At 41.5% G+C, this 22,383-nt stretch overlaps 1 protein-coding gene across 1 annotated transcript in view; it reads right to left on the reverse strand.

Annotated features, from left to right (window-relative positions):
- LOC144782866 (HHIP-like protein 1) overlaps positions 1-22,383 on the reverse strand; it is a 298,970-nt gene that overhangs the window by 45,908 nt on the left and 230,679 nt on the right. Inside the window, exons 6-7 of the mRNA XM_078662124.1 lie at positions 19,797-19,942; positions 5,820-5,901 (exon numbers count right to left, since the gene is read on the reverse strand). Coding sequence (XP_078518250.1) covers positions 5,820-5,901; positions 19,797-19,942 — 228 coding nt within the window. The remainder of the gene's footprint in view (positions 1-5,819; positions 5,902-19,796; positions 19,943-22,383) is intronic.

Consider the following 22,383-nt stretch of genomic DNA (forward strand, 5'->3'; position numbering starts at 1 on the left):
AGAGGAAGTGTCTTACGGCTAGACTGATGACTTTGGAGCTGGGAAAGCAAGCTTCGAGCCTCGAGGTCGACTCCTCATCCTGTGATTCTGGGCAAATAACTTCATCTCCCTGTGCCTACCAAAAATTTAATAAAATGAATGTTTCCTTGTCCTTGTGTAATGTAACTGGTGCTCATGTAAAGCGCTCCAAGTCAAGTTTGCCCTATATAAATCTGCACACAAAAAAAGCACAAGGGGAAGACTGGCTACATAGAAGAGTGAGTGAAAATGATTGGTTAAAGAATGAGGCAGCATTGTACACAGAGTTAGTTAAACTTATATCTATGTAGTATAGTGTTGGATTTGCTGGTATCAGGCTGGGAGTCAAGGAGAGTTAAAGATCACTCTCCTCTATGGTTAGCTATGGTTGCCCTTGAGGCTGAGAAGTTACGCTTGAGAAGAGAATGTGGGGTATTGGATATTGATCTCGATTTGTCTGCGGATGCCATCCCAGCTTCTTCATGCTTATTCTTCAGCTCAGGGTTATGCCACACGATACAGGATAATAGTAATTAAATTCACACACTATCTTCATGTTGTTTTATTCTGAACAATGAGTTGCACTGCTGGTCAAACCCTTCAGAAGAATTACTTTCCAGTACTTCTAGGACTTTGCTGTATGGAAGTAGATAGTGAGTACTGGTTTTTACATAAATACTTGTCCTAGGGATGTGTTCCTCCCAGTCAGGGAAGGACATAAATAGTCTGAGGGATTATCACTCCAGCGACTGTGCTGATCCAGTCAAACACTGGAGATTTCCCGAGGTGTTAATGAGGTTTTACTACCGCGTTCTCCAATTGGCGCTGTTATTACTTACTACCAGAACTGGCTCTGAGGTGGCAAAGATTCCCATCAATGGAAACTGCCACTTAGTCTTCATAGACTAAGTTTGACTTTGAGTCAAATACCAACTTCCTGTGTCCTAGCTCCAGTTTCTAGGGGTCAATTTTAATTTCACACAAACTACTAGAGCAGCTTTGAACCCCTTCTTACTGATACCAAATGTTCAGTCCTCTGAGTCTCCATGTACCAAATACCTCATGTCCAAAGGGGCTTAAGCTACAAATATGGTATGTTGACAACACAACAAGTGGAATGGTGCATCCGAAAGAAAGTTAATTAAAGAGTCCTTAGATCCATTTAGAAAGTTCCTGCTTTATTCACAATCATAAAATCCAATCAGTAAAAAGCATCCAGCCAACGCGTTTCGTTCAAGCAGTCTTGAACTTTGTCAGGGCTTGTATTTGTATATTGTTGAATATCAATTTTGAAATATAATTCATCCATCAATTGTTAAGTACATTTTTCATTTCACCGTCGTGAATATATGCCAAAGTTACTGATAATATGCTTAGGGTATAGTTATCATTCCCCTAATCCAATACCTGAATCCGTATTGTAAATCGAAAACACAGCGCTTCATTCCTCAAGTGGTATGTATTGAATCTAGGAATACTGACAAAAGATCACAATTGAAAGAACAGTGCTGCAGTGTGCCATCACTGGCTAATGCAGATTATTCAGCTAAATCAAGGCTGACCACTCGGGCTTGCTACAGATAATGGTCAGGGTGAATCTGTGGTCAAATGGTGTTATGCCTTCTTACAATAGCCATCTGATCTGAGGGGTAGTTCTACGTACCAACCCGACCAGAGAATCCAGACTGTAGTTTGAGAGAATATCTCTCTGCTGGTCATTCCTAAAATGGTGCCTATGTGGTGCAGACCAGATCTAACACATACACCTACCTAGAGGTGCCTTTCTAAGGCTGACTTTAGTCCCAATACCAACGTTCACTGTTTCACTGTCCTGGTTCAATTTCACAGACAAGGCATTGCATGTGTGGTCACCCTGTGGACTCATACTGAAGGTCCAGTCTTCTGTGCCATGTATGCTGTGTTTGTATACTACCTCTTATTCCTGACTCCAAGTTAATCACAAATAGATCATAGCAGAAGCACAAAGATTTCATCTGGTGCTATTATCCTGAACCTTAATAATTTGGATGTCTGTGACAGATGGGTAAACTAGGGATTTCCCTCAGACTCACAGGAGACACCTCTCAACAGGACCCTATTGCTATTGTTTCTTCTCCCTTCTCATAGCCAAGAGAGGGGGCCGTGTCTTCTGTCAGTCAGTTCCTACTCATGACCAGATGAGAGATGTTTGTGGCCCTCTTTCAGATGAATATGTTATTTTGAGCAGAATATAAAGGGATTCATCCCAACTTTAAATATCTGACTAACAGAAGAGATTGCACACACCTGAACCTATGGATCCATCACTCACAGAAGTAAAGGAAAAGGGATATTGATTTGAGAAAATTAATTTCCTTTCTTTGTAACTCGTATTCCTAATAGTGATTATGATCTACTCCGTCTCAACTGCCCTAATCTGGGGATCCAGTGATGACACTGTAAACTCCCAATTACACAGCTTGTATACAGCATAATCCACCTGTTTTGCCCGTATGTGCGAGTGGGTCCTGAATCTTTGCTAAATGTCCAGCCACAGGTTTAACCCTTATAGCTTCCTGTTCGGCTGCTGCCTACACCACCAGCTGAACTCCTCCTGCCCACTCCTCCACGAGTAAGACAATCTGTTTTTTTTTACCTTTGCCACCATTCAGAACTTGGTCATTAGCATGGAAATCCTTACTTAACCTCTCCCACTGCTGCCCGCCCTCTCGGCCACCATGCACTTTATGGCTTTTTGTGGGTTTACTCAAGTTTTCGAATGGCTTTGAATCTGCATCACTCTTGATTCTCTCTTTGGGGCTGAGAAAGTCATCTAAATCCAAAATCATATGCGATATGTAGACACTGCTTAGATGAGAAGGTTGAGGAGAATAACCTTTATACAGTGATTTTTCTTTTATATTCTGCTAGGGTATATTATAATGTTTTGGGTGTCTAAAGCTCTGGCCTCTTTTTACCTACAATTAAAAGTGTCTCCATGCTACTTTTTATTTGCCAGGGTTAGACAATGGTCATCATCACCTTGCAGTGTGTGCTAAATTTAGTAATCCTAGTTTTTGCCTTGAATTGCGCCCTCGGGGCAGTACTTACTGCAATTTAAAATTACTACTTTTTGACCCTTCCTAAAATACTTGGGGAATTTATAACTTTTCCCAACAAATTCCAGCACAAGACTGATAATAATAAATAAGCCTATTTGAGTATTAGGGGGAAGTTGATCTATCCCCAAATATGCTAGGACTGGAGTTGTTTTCTACAAAGGTTATAGGATAAGAAGAAACAATGTATGTGATGATTCCAGAAGCTCACTTCCAGTAGTGTCCATGTAATTTTACGAGCTAAGAACAAATCTCTATGGATCACTGTGCACATGGTACATGCCTGCACACCTATTACCTCACTGAGAAGGCACAAAATATGTTCTATGGTAAGTTTTCACTCACTGCAGAAAAATAAATGGTGTGGAATTCAAATTCAGTTTCAATCCTTTTGACCAAGCCTCTATGCCTCAAATCTTCCAAGAGTCAGGTGCCTTCTGCATCAGACAGAGACTGGACCAAGCATGCTTTTCACAGCTTTATCAACTACTGCTTCTGAACACACATGTTCCAGATGTTCCAGAAGCTCTTTAAAGGGTTCTTTGCCTCCATTCACCTGATAAAGAGAAATACGCACGTATCTAGTAATCAGGGGCCGTTTAGGGTGAGTGTAGGATTCGGTTCTCAATACTTGCAAGGAGATAACAGAGGGATTTTTGTTTTGATTGATGACTGAAACAGAGATAATATCCTTCTGCCAGGCTCATCCATCTCATGTGTCCCAATTCATACTCTCTTGAACTATTGCATGTGGTTGAGAAACATCTTTATCTTCGAGTCAAGGATCTGGTGTGGTACATAGAACATAATAAAGGCTTCTATTCCTGATTGCTTGTCATGGCATAAAGGAAGGAGTTCTTCCTTCATTTTTGATTTTGTTACTTTTCAGCAGTTGTGTAAAAGTGGTGAGGATGACACAGATCTTATTTTCTTTCTCTCCATACTGGGCAATGGCTCTGTACCATAAACCTGAAAATGTGTAAGCCCACATTCTGTTTTCAGCAAATCCACAGGATGTTACTCAGAATTGTGTGGTGGAGATTTTCCACCTCATAGGAGAGAATTCAAGGACAGAGCTTAATACTTTTCAATCATCCTCTCATCACAGTTTGGTGTTTTCCACAAGCCTTAGTCTTGAAGATGTTCATGACTTGTTGGTTTCTAATGCTCAGCTCAGGGCGTGATGCACTCAGTGTGGTTGTTTCAGCATTAGAGTTATGGCGGGGACCTACAGTCACTTCTGGTCCCTGTGCCTGAAGAGGTGAGACATTTAGAGTAATTCGGTGTCTAAAGCTTACTTTTTGGTCAGAACCATGTTCTTCGTCCTAGTACTGAAGTCACTATGACATGGTACTTATAGGCTGGTGCACCGCCTTGGATTCTGCAGGGGCATGCATCCGGTTTAAGATCCCTTTATACTCTTAGGGGGAGATTTGCAAAAAAGGCACCCAACGCAGCGCAGCCCCCGGCAAGGCTGCGCTGCGTTGCACGACAGGGAGGGAGCAGGAGAGCGCCATATCTTCAGAGATATGGCTCTCTCCTCCCCTTTCCCTTGCGCCGTTGCTGATTTCAGCGGCTGTGCGCCATGCACACACCTTAGCACCATAGCCCTAGGGTGTGTGCATGAGTCTAGCATAGGTTTTGTACAGGAAGGGTACCCTTCTTGTACAAAGTACTATTCCTAGACACAATGGAATGCTTTTCCCACTTTGTATGTGTGCTGCACAGTGCAGCACGCATGCAATGTCGAAACAGCACAGAGAAATGAGAGCATGTCTCCAGTTAGTGCCTTCTTTGAAAGGGCTTTAACTTTTGGTGCAAAATCATGTCTGCAAATCTTTGTAAATATGGTTTTGCGTCAAAAGGCATGGATGGTTGCATAGGAACATCCATGTTCCACCCATGAAACGCCCCCTCGGTGCTAAGTAAAGCAAAGCAGTGCTTGTCATTGCTTTGCGCTACTTTAAGGGTCCTTTCCAGTGCAAAACAAGTTTATAATTGGTCATATGTACCAAATAGTTTTGGTACATTTGACTGATGAGGGCCATACTGCTGTGACTCTTGCATTTTAAGTGTTCAGTTCCTGACCTTCAAGCTGCCCACCTGGATCGCAAAATGTCCGTGTGCAGAGTGTTCCAAAACAACCTACCTAAAGAATATAAACTAGGCACATCACTATTTATAACTTAATGCTATTAACTGCAAATGCAGCGATGGTGGTCTGCAAGGCACATCAGACTCTGGTCCCTGCATTCCCAAAGGGAAAACATTTTTTTAAGTGGCCTGTGTCAATTGAGGGGGCAGGTGCTTCCCCATTTGACCAGGCTTTTCTGGCTTGCAAAATGGGTTTTGTACATTGTAAAACACACCTTTGCGTCACAAATCCTAGGATTTTGCAAATTGCAAGCTTGTGACCATAAAAATGTTTTGTACATTGGCCAAGGAAAGGTGTTTTGCTCAGCGGCCCTACCAGCCAAAGGCAAAAGTGAAATAAATAGTATAATGTGGCTGAATGTACAATAGTTGCTACAGTGAGTAATTTGATACTGTCTGGACGTGTCGTCAATTGAAGGGATAGAAAGTTTTGTCTTGAGGAGACTAATATATGGTTTGCCCTTGACTATTTAAATAGTGGTACAAATAATGTTAAACTGTTCAAAATGTGCCCCTCATTACCCTTTAAAGAAAGGCAAATCACCTTACTTGGAAGGGTCCACTATTTTGTACATCGCTCCTGCAGCAACAGCCGCACTTGGCGTCCCCGTTGACAGGAAATACAGCTCACCTGAAAAAAGAAAAAGCAAAGGAGGGAAATTATTTGATATTTGGTAACAGGACATATTTATAGTGTGCGAACGCTTGGGCTGGCGTGTCCATATGAAAAACATACAAATCCCCCTTGGGGGCTTGGATGCAGAGTTGCTTTCAGAAGTGGATTGGCAAAGGGCCCTTGCAACCAGCCATGAAACCAGCCACAATGTAATGTTTTAAACTCTAAAAACCACAGAAATTCATCAGTTATAGCTATGGTTATCTCAAGCAACTATAACTTGTGATTTAAGGTAACTATAATTCGCACCTTTGCCATGCACTACCAATTACCCCACATATTACATACACATATTACATCACTCATGGCATCTTCTATGACATCATTGATGATATCACTGCAACATTTGTAATGAAATGGCAAGAAATACTGTTGCCAATATGAAACGAGTCTCACTCACAGGACCGAATTAAAATTCCATTTATTAAAGCAGTGAAGAAATGCCTCAGACAAAGCGCAATGCATTTTGGTCCCTCTGGGACCTTGCTCATGGAATGCCACCAACAATAAAGATAGAAGCAATGCAGTGGCCAAACAAATGGAGCAACATCACAACAGTGATTGATCAAAAGTGAGATTCTATGCAATTGACACAGTGGAAAAAGCTGAACAAGAAGGGTATAGAGAACGTTGCCTATGCCAAAGAGAATCTTATGATATTCTGTCATTACGCACCCGAACACCGCATGGGCTTAACCAAGATGAGGAACTATATGTTCATCTATAATCACAGAAGTAATTAGCAAAAAAAGACTTTAAGGCATCACAACTTAAATAAAGAATCTAAAATACCTGAAATATCATCTGACATAGGACAATCATATACGTATCTAGGGAATAGCATGTAGAAGAATGGTAAAAAACAGATCCAATACAAATCAAACTTCTTCTACAATCAATGATTCGAAAGAAAAATTCTATGAAGGGTGAATGGAAATACAAATAAACTGGTAAGCCTTCTTTAACTTAAGGCAACACAAGTTATAATGAAAGGAAGACCTCAAGCGACATAGTACATTCACACATTTGCCAAATGGAACAGAGAATTAATTAATTTATCATGGCATGTATGCAGTTATAATGAACGTTCTTGGCAATTATCAAAGAAAAACAAAGACACACTGGAGGGTAAAACTAAGAGAAGATACAGGAGCCAGCCCAAAATCAACTAAGTATTTGGACATGAGCCACAAAATCACTGAAGAACTGATGTGATAAAGCAACACAAGGTAAAGGCAGCAACAGTGTGAAACCATATATATATATATATATATATATATATATATATATATATATATATATATATATATATATATATATATATATATATTACCTACTGGCGGTCGCCAGTAGGTATATATAGTTAGGATTTTTTCTCTATGGGTTTTTTGAAAATTCTATGTCTAATAACTTTGGCGTTTGTGGACGGAATTGGCTGAAATTTTCAGGAAAATGGCACATTTTGTTTCTGAGCAGCCCTTGAAAATTTGGGGGGGGTTCGTCCAGTGGGGGCCGAGAAAAAAGGGGGGTCCCAAAACGTGTTTTTAACATTGAGTTTTCCATAGGGCGGTTGGCCTCACTTTTAGCCCGAACGGCTGAATGGATTTGCACGAAACTTGGCAAAATTGTAGGGACTGGTAGCCCGATGTGCCTTTTGTAGGTCTCAATATATGTGCTCCAGTGGATTTTGAGAAATTAACGTTTTAAAAAAGATATATATCTGTAACAGCGGACCGGTTAGCGCTCTGGTTCGCGGACTTTTCGCGCAACGGAGCTTTGTGAAGCGAAGCTGATTGGTTCTCCGGCGTCTGTCAACATTCCAAACAGTCCGTAGCGGCCGCCATCTTGTCTCTCGGTAGGATCGAGAGACAAGAGGAGGTCAAAACAAAGGGGGAAATAACTATAAGGGGGCATAGTAGATCCTCGCTGACCCCCTAGGTTTGATGTGGAGGTTTTAAAAGGGCCCCGCGGGGCAAAAAAAAATAATAAAAATAATAATTGAACGGCTGAATGGATTTGCACGAAACTTGGCAAAATATTAGGGACTGGTAGCCCGATGTGCCTTTGCTAGGTCTCAATATATGTGCTCCAGTGGATTTTGAGAAATTAACGTTCAAAAAAAGATATATATCTGTAACAGCGCTCCGCTTCGCGTAACGGAGGTTTGCGAAGCTGATTGGTCATTCTGTCACTGGGCTATAGTTGGGCTACATCTGGCTGATATTTGGGCTACATTTGTTTTTTTGTGTGTCTGGCGGCCATCTTTGGGCTACATTGGGCTACATTGGGCTTCATTGGGCTACATTCGGCTAATTAGCAAATAGCTCATCGCAAACTAGGAATGGTAAAGAATCGCTATTTATTCCTTAAAGTTCGCTATTTAGGAAATGCAAATAACTTTGATGATACATATGGCGGTTCATCTCTAACAAGATAAGAAGCATAGGGATAGATTTATGATGACTGGCGCATCACCAGGGATGTGTTAGTCATTCTGTGCCGCTGTTCCGTCACCTATGGTGTGCTGCATTTACAATGCGGCGCATCACGGGGCAAAAACAGCACAGATGCGTGATGTATCTGTGCCGTAAAGGTGGCGCATTGCTGGAGTTGTATCGCAAGTGTGATGAAGGTCCAGCAAGGGTCGGGGGTGCCCCTGTCGCAGGGTTTCTGTTCTCACACAGAACTGTGGACAGAGGATTGGAACCTCGGCGAATTAGGGTGTCCCAAAACTCACGTTAGTAATCAAAAACTATTTAGCAAGCTAGGTACAGTGTCACATTGGATATAACAAACTCTCAATGTTTAGACAATCCAGAATATGAACTTATAGTACCTCAGGATACGTGGAACTCATGAACAGTCGGTCGTTATATATTTCTTAGAAACCAGAACATGGAGTTAAGAAGAACACATGTGTATTTGAAAAGTTTATTTACTAATGCCGTCTTCTCAGGCGTAGTACCTTAGATAATAAAAGTACACATATTATCAGTAGCAAAATTACCAGCATAGTTACTAGTACATAAAAAGTGAATGGTGATAGTATGTTAACATGCTGTAAATGAATAAGAGTTAGCAACACTTATAAGCAGCCGCGGGCCGTGGAGGGAGTTACGGTGAGGCAGGGAGGCGGGGAGGGGGAGAAGCAGGGTGGAGAATACAAGTACACATATTATCAGTAGCAAAATTACCAGCATAGTTACTAGTACATAAAAAGCGAATGGTGACAGTATGTTAACATGCTGTAAATGAATAAGAGTTAGCAACACTTATAAGCAGCCGCGGGCCGTGGAGGGAGTTACGGTGGGGCAGGGAGGCGGGGAGGGGGAGGGGCAAGGTAGAGAGGGCTCCACCCTGCTTCTCCCCCTCCCCGCCTCCCTGCCTCACCGTAACTCCCTCCACGGCCCGCGGCTGCTTATATCTCACCCTCCCTAATACACATATTATATTATTTGCTAAGAAGGTCTCTTTGTGTTGGTTTAGGGCGTGCCCATACTTTAGTGTCTTAGATTTGAAGGAATCACATCAGCATACACCAGCTCTCTCTTCATGTGAACCGCATCAACTGTTGTGTATGTGTGTTCGGCAAAGCAATATAAAACCCGCCTCATGCCCAGAATTGGCAGAAGTTGCACTTATGTTATGAGTATGAAGTCGTGGAGATCAGACCTCATAACAATTCTGTATCGTGTTGTTCTTGAAACTTTAGCACTCGCTGTACAGATATAGTTTAACAAGTAAAGCAGATAGTAGACCAATAACATATTATTCTCATGTAAACCACGATGAACTACTAGGTGGAAAGCTAAAGCAACAACTAAATGTCGTGTGCAGAAGTTGCAAAAAAGGAAAAATGGCGTTTAAACCGGTAATGAGCCCATGCTAACTTAACACGGTGTAAAGATATCCAGGACCTAGATGACACCTCCTCATGATCCGGAAACGAACTGAATAAGATAATAGAAGTGCCATCTCATGAGAGCAGATTGCAAGTTTATATGTGGACGGTCCGCAAGGTAAAGCATTAAAAACTAGGAAAATTCAATGCTAAAGAAAAATAAAACAGCCAAGTACTTTATCGAGTCTTAAGCCAATAGGCAAGGTAAATAATAAAAACTTGACAATTAAGTCAATGAATTGTCAATGAAATTCTAGTACTCAGCATATGAAACATGAAAAAGGTCTATGACATAACTGTGTATGCAAAATAAGCTGCAACAGCCTCCAACAGGAAGTCACCGTCTTCATCCGAAAACAGTTCAGCCATCCAATTTAAAAGCGGAAAAGAACATACGTGCTCTCCCAGCACCGGATCCTCTATCACCATCAGAGGACAGCTCGGTGGGTTTTCAAGAAAGCTGTGTTCCAAGAAAGACTGTGCTGCCGCCAGTAAATTCCAGGGACCAAGTAGTCCATGCATCAATGCCACAGCCATAATCCTTTCGCCAGGACAAATCAACTCGTGAGTAATGATAGGAGTCATCAGCTGATTAAAGTCGACGTCAGGAGAAACCGGTCCGCAGAGACACAAATCAATGGCCCAATCGAAATCACAGGTCAGGCAGTGAAATACAGGCTGGACACAGGTGAAGTAGGAGAACCGAAAAGATAATCCATATGCCGTGCTTAATATCGCCAACGGCATTGTGCCATAATATTCTAGCATGCGATTGCGGAACAGTGTCAGCAGCTGCAGGGTCGGAGGTTGCATAGGAGGGACATCCATATTAAAAAATGTAAAAAAGCACAAGAGCGTCCGCTGGTAATGCAAGTAAAAATGCAATCCACGAACCAGAGTGGAGAAAATGGAATGAAAGGGAGCAGGGATGACTCCAAAGATTTTCTCAAATGAAGTCACGAGACCACTGGTAACAACTTTAAAAAAGTGTGCCAGGGATTTTGTGGAGGATGCGTTAAAGATAGTCGGAAACATGTTGCTGAAATTGAAAGGCAAACCTGTGTACGGGTGTTCGCTATGTGAAGTACGAAAGTTTCACGGGCCGAACTCAAGGCCACCTCTCTCTGAGACAAAAGAGCTCTTATTCTTGTCATGCCGTTGAAACGTGTCCCAAGGTTGGTATTTGTGGCCAGATTGAAAACTCCCTATGTTCATGTGTGGGAGGAAATAGAACATTTCTGCAGCAAATAACCCGTTCACTTACTGTTACGATAAAAGGAATACTTTTAATTAACTCAGAACAATCTTCATTATTGAGCATCAAATAACTACCATTTTCCAACAACTTGAACGTGGGGATGATAGCAGGAACTGGCGTGCCTTGCAACACGCAAGCCATATTTGGTCGGTGTTTGTTGCATGAATCGTGTAACTGTATGTGCCTACACATTAGTGAATGATCTGGCGTCTCAGTGCATTCCTCTCCATTCAGATAAACTTCTTGATCATCTTTGAAACATCTGTATGTGTATGGAAGCGACCAGACCTCATGAACAAAAGCACTACCTAAAGGTTCATAAAGACCTATTGGTATATATTTCATACAATTTGAAAACTTATATAAAGCAAAAGGCAGCGTTATTAAACCGTGGATAAGGCATGTTGCCAAAAAACCCGCAATCCTCTGCTGATGATGTCACTGAGCATGTCATGAATGATGTAATATGTGACATCATCAGTAGTGGATTATGGGTAATAGTATCTCTAGTTTACTCCCCTATAGCTGTCTTTCTTTTAACATAAGTGTGTGTTTCCTTCCCTTATACTTACTGTTTTTGGTTCGCTTCCAGTTCGCGTACCAGCGAGCGAACTAGGAAGCGAACTAAGAGAAATAGAGGTTGGCACAGTTCCAAATATTGTACCAATTTTTTAATAACGGGGAGGTAGTTCTGAAAAGAACTTTATTTTTTATTTTTCTGAACATTTTTTTAATGTTTTTGAATTTTTCGGAACAGTTTTATATTTTTTTGGGTTTTTCTTGGAGGGGGCAATGAAAACGATTCATTGTAAAGGGCTCAACAGGAGCAACAAAACAAAAAAAAGAAGTATTTATTATTTTGGGCGTTTCGGACAAACTTGCATATGATAGTCAATAGCTCTGTTGATCAGAGTGATGCTTCTTTCTCCGTAGGAAATGAATCCATCGCAAAATACGCAGGTGTGTTTTACTTCACCAAATCTCATTTGTATATTTGGCACCATCTCCCTGCCCTCTGGTCCCGTTACTTCCGGTACAACAGATCTTCTGGCCATAATAGGGAGATTATCTAGGTCGTTCCGAAACTGTGCAGCACTGTAGTTGTTAGGATGCCACCTAGTCATATGGCGATGCATTGTGTAGTTTCCGAAACTGTATTTTTTGTCGGTCCCTCTGGACAGTCTATCTTGACATATAAGGCAAGTAACGTATCTTGCATTTACTTTTTTCTGACCTTTGGGAATTTTAAAAAATTGCCAAATGAAGTTTTCTTTCCGGTGAGACGTCTTGGGCTGCTCAGGCAAAAACTGCCTCTCTTCGTGCTCGTCCTCCTGTTCCTCTTCTTCTTCTTCTTGTTGAATTACAACTTGAGCAGGTGGTCCACTCTTCCTTGGATGTGGTGGAGGTGGTGGGGAAGCACCAGCTGAAGCTACTAAAGAAGCCATTGCTCAGTGATCACAAAGGGTCTTTCTCTCACAATGATGAAAGTCAGAGTGAGGAAAGAAGGAGGGATTTTCATCATTTGGGAAAAACAAGAGTTCTCAACCAATCAAAAGTGTTCATTTTAGATTATATGACCTAGTCTTACATCATTAGGAAACCAAAAGTGAAATGAACCAATGAAAAGTGTTATTACCAAGTCACATGACTTGCTGTGTTTACGTTAAGCGCTTTGCAGGGCCTCCCGGTTTGCTTCCAGAAACCTGCGCTTTGGCACTCGCTTCGCGTACCAGTTCGCTAACGTAGCACGTCATATGACGTATCACGCGACAACGTGGAACGTCATGCGGACGGGAGGCGTCACGATGTTGTTTTCTAACGCGGCACTTGCGGTAAAGAAACGTTTACCGGCTCGCGGTCTATTTCGCGGCATCAAGGTCAGCTAACGGGAAGCTTCCCGATTCGCGAAGCGGGAACGAAGAAAAAAAAATATTTAAAAAAAAAGTTATTAATAAACATATAAAATATATTTTTGGATTTAAAGAAGAATACATTTTACAGCTACAGATATTAGCTGTTAAAAAACCAATGAAATTCACTGAAAAAACCATAGGTTATAGACCATATATAGTTAGGAATTAGCATTTACAAAACCTTGAAAATTCACTGAAAAAACCATAGGTTATAGACCATATATAGTTAGGAATTAGCATTTAAAAAACCTTATTTTACTCACACAAAACCATTGAAATTCCATATATAGTTAGTTGCACTAACTATATATCGCGCACCCGCAATCCACTGCTGATGATGTCACATATTACATCATTCATGACATGGTCAGTGACATCACTGATGACATCACTGATGACAACATCCAGTGATTATGTGTTTCTGTAAAGTTTAAATATGTTTTACATATTGAAGAATGAGTGGATGTATAAGTGTCTGAATGAAGGTTTTAGTAGGTGCGTGATTGACTGTATGAGTGAGTGATTAAATGCGTCTTACTGAATGCACGGGTTAGTGACTAAACTGTCTAAAAGTGTGCATCAGTATGTCTGTTGTTGTGCAAGCTGCTGCATGTGTTGATCAGTAGCTATATAAGTAGCTATATGGGTTATTGATTGGTTGCACAAGTATTTGTATGGGAGACTGAGTGTGTGTATGGCTGGCTGGGAGGTGTGTGACTCTGTGCAGATCAATGTGTACTTGTATCAGTGATTCTATAAGAGAGTAACTATGTGTTAGTATATGTTTCAAAAATGTAAGGTGTTCTGTGTTTAACTGTATAGATGAGAAAATGGAAGTGTGATTGATTCTTTTCAGGACTGACTAGGTGTGTGAGTAACTCCATGGATGAGTGGCAGAGTGTGAGTGTCTGTATAGGTGTATGAGTGCATATGATAGTGTTGTAAAGATGAGTGATTGTATGTATGAATGATTGTATGAGTGAATGTGTGTGTAGACATAGGAATCAGTGAGTGCGTATGTAGTAACTAGTATTGGTGTGTCAATGGTTTCAAAAATGATACTCTCTATTTAACACTGGGTGTAACGGAGGTTATATTAGAGTGTGAGGAGATGCATTGTATTATCACATGAATGATATCATCAGTGATGTGATCATTGATGTCAAGTGAGATGTCATCAGTGATGTCATCAGTGATGTCACTGACCATGTCATGAATGATGTAATATGTGACATCATCAGCAGTGGATTGCGGGTGCGCGATATATAGTTAGTGCAACTAACTATATATGGAATTTCAATGGTTTTGTGTGAGTAAAATAAGGTTTTTTAAATGCTAATTCCTAACTATATATGGTCTATAACCTATGGTTTTTTCAGTGAATTTTCAAGGTTTTGTAAATGCTAATTCCTAACTATATATGGTCTATAACCTATGGTTTTTTCAGTGAATATATATATATATATATATATATATATATATATATATATATATATATATATATATATATATAAAAAAAATAATAAAACATAATTACTGGGAAATGAAAGTATGTCATCTTTCAGAAAAGGAAAAACTTGACGGAAACATCATCTCAATCATACAAAGCTGTATTTCTTCTTCACATTTTTTATCAGTTAACTTCACTTTTTCACGCACATTCACTTTATTCCTACCCTAGGAGAGGGTGCATTAATTTAAGTGCAGTAAAATGATCAAGAAAAGTAAACTAAAGAAATGACGATTTATCCAAGGGGCCCCTTTAAGAAAATGGTAATTCAAGGAATGAGCCCACTGAAGGGTGGAAAAAGACAGGCACAATTAACAATGAATTCGGAAAAACACCAACAATTACAACTACCAGCAGGCTGTGCAAAATCCCACTGAAATGAAAGGAAATAGGAAACAGACCAAATCATTTGAATATCACGCTATGTTTGTTATGAAATACTAGCAGGCAGGGTGATTGCCCAATGATGGGCAGTGAAAGGAAATAAAACCAGCATTTGCATTGCAATAGGTCTCGCATTTGCGAGAATTAGAGCTATTAGCGTTGTAAATGGCAATGTCTTTTACCATGTGTATTTGTTTTGAGTGTTGTAGCTGGATGTGGTGAACTGTAATTGTAATTGCATTTATATGTAGCGCTTACAAGATGAGCCTGCAGTGTGCGTAGAAAAGAAGGAAGCAGGACGTGTTTGTTATTTAAAAGGGTGTAAGTGACACAGGCCAGACGGAAAAAAAACACATGCCAAAAAACTAAACATTCTGAAAACTAGAATCAATTACACCAGCTTTTAAAATAAATCCAATGACTACCAGATTGGGTAACTTGACAGAACTTGGGTCAGTATACACAGAAACAGCATACATCCCAAAAAGTCCTTCCCAAGAGTGTTTTTAAAACAGCTGTTGGGGGGGGCGGCACACCACGTTAGTGAAAGCTGGGGCACCGAAGACATATACATGTCAGCTGCACTGGGACACTCCAACCTACACTCCATGCTTACATCACAATACATTGAGGGCCAGATGTAGGTAGCCAAATACCGGTCGGTAACGGCCGAATTCGGCCGTTACCGACCGGTATTTGGCTACCGAGATGTAGGGGGACTGTAACGCTGCAAATCGGTAATTTTACCGGTCGGTAAATATACCGGTCGGTAAAGTTACCGACCGGTATATTTACCGAATGGGTAAAATTGATATGTAGGTGGGACTCTTCTGAGTCCCACAAGGCCTGCAAAATCGGTATTTTACCATCAAATTGTATTTGATGTTAAAATACCGATTCAGGTGTGCATGCACATGTGTGCATGCACACCTGTGCCATATGACAGGCAGACCTGCCCTTATGGCAGGTATGCCTGCCATATGGCCCCCGAACCTTTTTTGGGGGTGCCAGAGGGTGTCAAAGTGACACCCCCTGCACCCTTGTCAAAATCGGTATTTACCGATCGGTAAATACCGACCGGTAATGCCCCATTCATTCCTATGGGCTTCAAAGCCCATAGGAATGAATGGAGCATTACCGGTCGGTATTTACCGAATCGGTAAATACAGATATTTACCGATCGGTAAATTGGAACATCTGGATGTTCCTACATACCCCCCCTTCTTATTTACCGATTCTTATTTACCGAATCGGTAAAATTCGGTAAATAAGAATCGGTAAATAAGTTTTACCTACATCTGGGCCATAGACTGCAATTATGCACTGCGTTAGAGAGTCATATGAGCTCAGCTTGCTCACATCATGAGACATGCATGTCGTATATGCGAAAAAACATAGAGCACTGCATGCTCCCTGTATAAGACATACACAATACAAGTGGTCACTGCATCTTACATTGCATAGACACAGTATGAGTCTTGCATACTTCCTGGGGCACTGCATCTAATCACTAAACTCACAGCCTGAGCATATTATGGGGAATGAACACCGCACTGGAGCACTTGGTGTAACACTCTTTACACAGGTCATGAGACTTGCACAAAGCACTTCATCAAAGCAGTGAAAAAAGCTACCTGCTCCCTTCATGAGAACTACACACAGCACTGGAGCACTGCAGCCATTATTGTCTTTTTATAGTCTACGTGGGTAACGCGTATTTCTTTGCAGTGACCACACTGGCCTGGCACACTGCAGTGGGACTCTACATCTTATAAGTGGATAAAATGACTGCTCACACCAGGACACCTACAAACTGCACACGGGCACTGTGCCTTAGTAATGAAAACTCTCTACTCACAACGTGAAAGCTGCAAGCTGTGCTCAAGCGCTGCATCTATGGCGGTTTACACACACCGTGCCCGTATTTCTGTGCTAGCACAAGCATAGGTCTCGGGCACTGCACGGGGGCTTCCACACTACACCGGGACGCTGTAACTTATCAGTAAACACACTGCTTGCTCACACTTTTGCACTGCCAGTTCCTGCTCAGAGTATGGACTCTCTGCACTGCACGCACTGCATCGCAGCTCTTGAACCCAAGGTCTGTGCGCCAGTTAAGAGCACTCTTTCTCGGATGGGGGACTGCGTGTGGTCACATGAAGCTCACCTACCTTTCAGTACAAAGTAGACTTTTTCCAGTGCCATGTTTCCTGCACCAGGGTGGCGACCCGGGCTGCCAGTCCATGCAGGGCACCGGGAGAGCTGCAGTCAGCGGTGGCACATGGGGGTCCTGCTGGCAGATCCAAGGGGGTGTCAGCAGGGGTCACCGCCAAACATCTCACTGTGCCCAGTCCTGGGACTGGACGGGAGCACACGTGAACAATCTACCCACTCCCGCCCTGCCTGTCAGGGGCAGGGACGGCTTCATCCACAGCTTCGGTACAGAAGCACACACGAGAGCGGTCGGTCTATCCTCCGTCACCGGTAGGGACCGCTTTATCACCTGCTCCGGTTACAGCAGCTCTTCCTGGAGTCAGCTTGCAGTAAATTAAAAGGAAAAGCAGCTGCCGTAACTCAAGAGCAACGTTCCGCAAGTGATGTGTCCCTAGAGTCAGCGTGCCGAAAATTAAAAGGAAAAGCAGCCACGGTGACTCAAGAGCACCGTTCCGCGAGTGGTGTGGGCAGCGGCCGATGTTCAGAAACAAATAAAAATGAAAGTGAAAGCACGCACTTTGCACATAAAATTAAAAAAAATAGGAAAGTGAAAGCGCGCCATGCGTGCGTTGTGCCTTCACACACAGTACTACACGAACTAAAACTGTGTCATGACTGGACTGATACAATGCCTGAAATGTACGCGCCATGAAAATGAAATAAGACACACACAGTCCTACACCTACTAAAACTGTATCATGACTGGACTGATACAATGCCTGGTGTTGGCAGAAGCGAAAGCGCTGTAAGACCTAAAACCACAAACGCAAAATGAAGCCCAGCGACTTGGCAAAGTGTAAGCAGCATGAAGATGTAACACACAACATCAAAAAAGCTACTTGGCGAGAAGCAGCAAAATACAAGCAACACGAGGCCGCGATTTGTGAAAGTGAAAGCGCTAAACATGACAGCTAATTAACCAAGCCCCGGCGAGGCCTCTAGGACCGCACACCGAGGCGGAAGAGATGCCATGAGCAAAGGAGACGCTGTGTGCATGCACAATCTCCAATCCGGGTGGGGGAGGCAAACAGGAGACAGGGAGGGAACAAACAAGCCTCCCTTGCAATGAAAAGCGAGTGTTTATGACGCGCGCCAATCAAAAGCATGGGTGGACCTTCCACCCCACTTCAGAAGCAAGCCCGACGACAATAGAGCTCGCAAGCAAGCAGCGCATGCGCCGCGACGCTGTGCGAGACCTAAAAAGACATAACCATTTGAACATCAAGCTATGAAACAGAGATCTCTAAAGTTTAAGCCTTTATTGGACGCACTGCAGTTTAAATAGATTTAAAAGACTATAAAACCCCTATAAGAACATATTGAAGATCTACTGAAATTGAAATCTGTGATGATTTGACTTTTTTATAATGTTTAATCATGTTGTTTGCGCTTAAATTGAATATATATAACCTGTACTCACTGCATTTTAAAAACACAAGCACATTGTTTTAGACTGATGCTGCATTAATCACACTACGCACTTGCACTTTAAAAACTACAACTCCCATGTGATGGAAAGTAACAAAAGGAAGTTGGAAAAGTAAAACTAATGTATAAAAATAGTAGGACTGTTAGAAAACATCCCACGAGCAAGGTTCCAGGAGGACTAAAATGCGTCAGGCTTTGTCCGAACCATTTCTTCACTGCTTCAATAAATGGAATTGGAATCCTGTCCTGTCCTGTGAGTATGACTCTTTTCATACTTGCAGTGACTGAGGATGCACCACCAAACTACAAGGAGGACCACAGTGCCCATGGCAGCAGACCATGTGGAGTATATACATATATATTATAAAGGTCAACAAGTTGCATTGCATGTGTGGTAATGACATGTGTTGTAATGCATGATATTCTATTGGGACAGGATTTTTTTAATTACCTCCAAACAGTAGATTTGCAAAAGATCAGCCCAATTGAGGACAGTCCCATTTTAAGAGTATGCCTACAACGTATATCAACTTCAATTTTCAAGCAAGGCCTTAACTATTGTGTTCTCTAAAGGAGTAAACTGGTTGCAAATGTAGAATTTGAAATAAACAAAACAATGAAGTTTTTGAAAAATTTCAGAATGGAAGTCTCAAACTTGAATCGGAATTCAGGTACAACTTCTGCATTACACATTTCTAATTTCATAAAAGACAATACAATTATTCTGTGATGCACTGCACACGCTGCTAATGATACCAAGTTGGAATTCAGAATTCTAAGGAATCCGAAATTCTTTATCTAAGGGTGAGGAGTATAAAAATGTATAATGTCAAAAATTGTCTAAGGTAAACAACCTTTAACTTTTTAATGATTTCTTAAATTTTCAAGCTGAGGTTTTCATTTTGAATGACTAACTTTCAATATTTCTCAATTTTATATTTCTAAAAGTAAAACCGTAATTTTTTCGCAATGTAATTTTGATACAATAATTGACTATACAAGAATTTATTTCAGAATTAAGACATAAAAAAGAATTTAAGAAGACAATCAGACTTTTGAATGAATTCATCTGAATATGAGTCACTCAGATCTACATAGGGTATTCAAGTTTAACTTAATTTGACATATTTCTGCCTTGTGCTTCTTTGGTGTCCCTCAGCAGATTGGAAGGATGGTGATATGTCCCAATTTGTGGCCCGGTAGGTTGCCTGCTTGCCTACGTTGTAGGTGAATTAAAGTTACCTGCCTCGTCTTCAGCAAAGGTGATGATGTACTGGAAGTAATTGTTGATGAGCTTGGGGAAGTTGCAGGTCTGGTGCTCTCCCATGCAGATCTCATTGTAAAGCCACTCTCCCGAACTCCTGTCTTCCTTGAGAGACATCAGCCGCCTAGCAGCACCCAAAATGACAGAGGTTGAGGAGTGAGTAGACATCTTCTCCAGAAGATGGAAAAGCAAGAGGAAGTGAGAAAGAAAGAGATGGTTCAGCTGTAGATGAGACACAATCTGCCATCTAGTGGATAGCGTGGAAGGGATGCCAACAATAACTTGAAACAACAACAAATATTTGTAAAAATATGCTATCTCAAAGTAGGTGGATGAACAAAAATCATATGTACCATCTAACTGAATGTTTCTTAAAAAACACATATTTGCAACAAAGTCAGTAAAAGGTTTTGCAATAAAATAAAAATAGACTGATCGAAATGAAATGTCATGTCCCTGTAGCATCTGTTGTGCTTGTGTATGCCAAACCTCTGATCCTACATTTTCCAACGGAATACTCTATTTTCCACTCCTGGGTTGCTGGAACAATTTTCAGAGTGGGGATGCTGACACCAATGCTACATCATTGAAGTCATAGGGATTGTGAAATATACAAGCAACACACAAAGAACATGTGTAGCAAATGTATTCAGTTAGAGAGTGGTAAGGGTGTAGTATGTAGCTGGTAGTGCTTTTTGGAGAACACTGTTGCAAATATATTACTAAATCATAGTATGGAGGTACAGTATCATTTACAGACAGCCAATTTCCCATTGAAATTGCCACTAAATTTGCTCAGACATAGAGCTTTACTGATAAAAGCGCGCAAATGATAATGTGTGGAAATAGTTTTTCAGGAAAAAAGTATGTCTAGATTTGTTTTGATCCTATTAAAATAGTTGTTTCTATTACTCTTTAAAATTGCAACAAAAAAAAATATTTTTAAACTGATTATATATTCTGAAACATTTGTACAGTTTACTTACGGTGCTTAAATTGTAGTGTGCTAGAAAAAAGTGACATCTTACAGCCTTTCCTTTCACACTCCCTACACTCCCTGTACCCCTGCAGAATTGCCACATAGATAACTTTACAACATCATCTCACTTTGCTGTCTGAGAAAGCAAACATCAATCTCCATATTAAAAGAATAAACAGGCATTTGCCAGATGATATTGCCTGACATTTGACCTCTGACTTTGAATCACGGTAAATATTACCAAATAAAAACTGAATTACATTTTTATTGCTTTTTCGCATTTTTAACTCGTGCATGGCTATTTTGGGAGTGCTCCAGCACCCCTACTTCCAGTGCCTATTGTCCTCTTCTTCTTCTTGTGCTCATGAAATGGTATCTCACCACCCATTAATAGACATTGAGTTAGGTATGTTGTTTAGATGACAGTAGCTATTGTTAAGGAGTTACACTTAGTTGCTACATGTTAACATCCACACTTATTGTTCCTCCCCCTGCCTACATGGTTATCAAAGCACAGCATTCACCTCCTAAGAATGGGCAATAAAGACATTCCTTTATCTGTATGATGTTATGTCCTCCTAAAGGCAGATAGTCTAGCTCTAACGTGCTTGTTGCTTTATTCCTACAAGAGAAAGCATAGCCAGAACTTAGATGGGTCTTGACAATCCCTTGACCGCTTTGGATCCCAGCCTGCTGGTCAAGTACCAGCTTATTGCGTTATGGCAATTCCATTACAATTTTCTTAAACGTCTGCTTGTAACCAAGTGTTAGGGCACATGGAACATCTTCACCTTTTGCACACTTTAGATTTTGATCAGCCTAATGGACAGAAAAAGTTTTTCCTCCTTTGGAATATGTTATGTGAGCTAGCATCTCCCTATTCGTGCGAGTTGCACTTGCTCATCCCCCCTCCCGTAGGAATAGGAATATTCCACATGTCAGCAGTTCTGCCTCTCGGCCCACTGTGACTGAAACTACCAGCGGAGATGCTTAAGCCTGGCTCCGTGTCCTTGGGGGTTGATAGGAGAATGTTTCAATTCCAGGTGCAGATACCTACTGTATGAGACCATTGTTCACCATCTCAGGGGTTCAGTACTTTTCCACAAATGGGCGTGTCTTACTCTGCTTTTCGTATTATAATGTGTTACTGTAATGACGTGAGTCAGTCCTTCTCGGCGCACTCTTAGGGGTGAGGTCGAACAGGGCCCTCTCATATGGGAGCTTATGGCCTAATAAAACTAATTGTTTTTATTCTTCTCCACTGTCCGGCTGGCTTATTACTGGGTAATAATAGGTGAGTGCTGTAAGTCACTCGGGTGGATTTGAGCCACGCTTATCAGATGGCGCCCGAACAGGAACTCTGCGATTAGGACCTTTCCCACCCGTAAGGGGGTAGCAGAAGGCCGGGGACCCTCTGGTCGGCACATCGGAAGAGGTCCCGGTCCATGATCCTACGCCGGAGTCCAGAAGGCGGAACTTTGGAGCTGACCGTGTTGGTCCAGGCAGCCGGAGGTGGAGAACGGTAGAAGTTGGTACCGCGCATAGAAGGTGAGTGGTCCGACTGTTGCTTGGAGGAGCCGGAGTGC

Source organism: Lissotriton helveticus, chromosome 9, assembly GCF_964261635.1.
Source record: "Lissotriton helveticus chromosome 9, aLisHel1.1, whole genome shotgun sequence".
NCBI classification, from domain to species: Eukaryota; Metazoa; Chordata; class Amphibia; order Caudata; family Salamandridae; genus Lissotriton; species Lissotriton helveticus.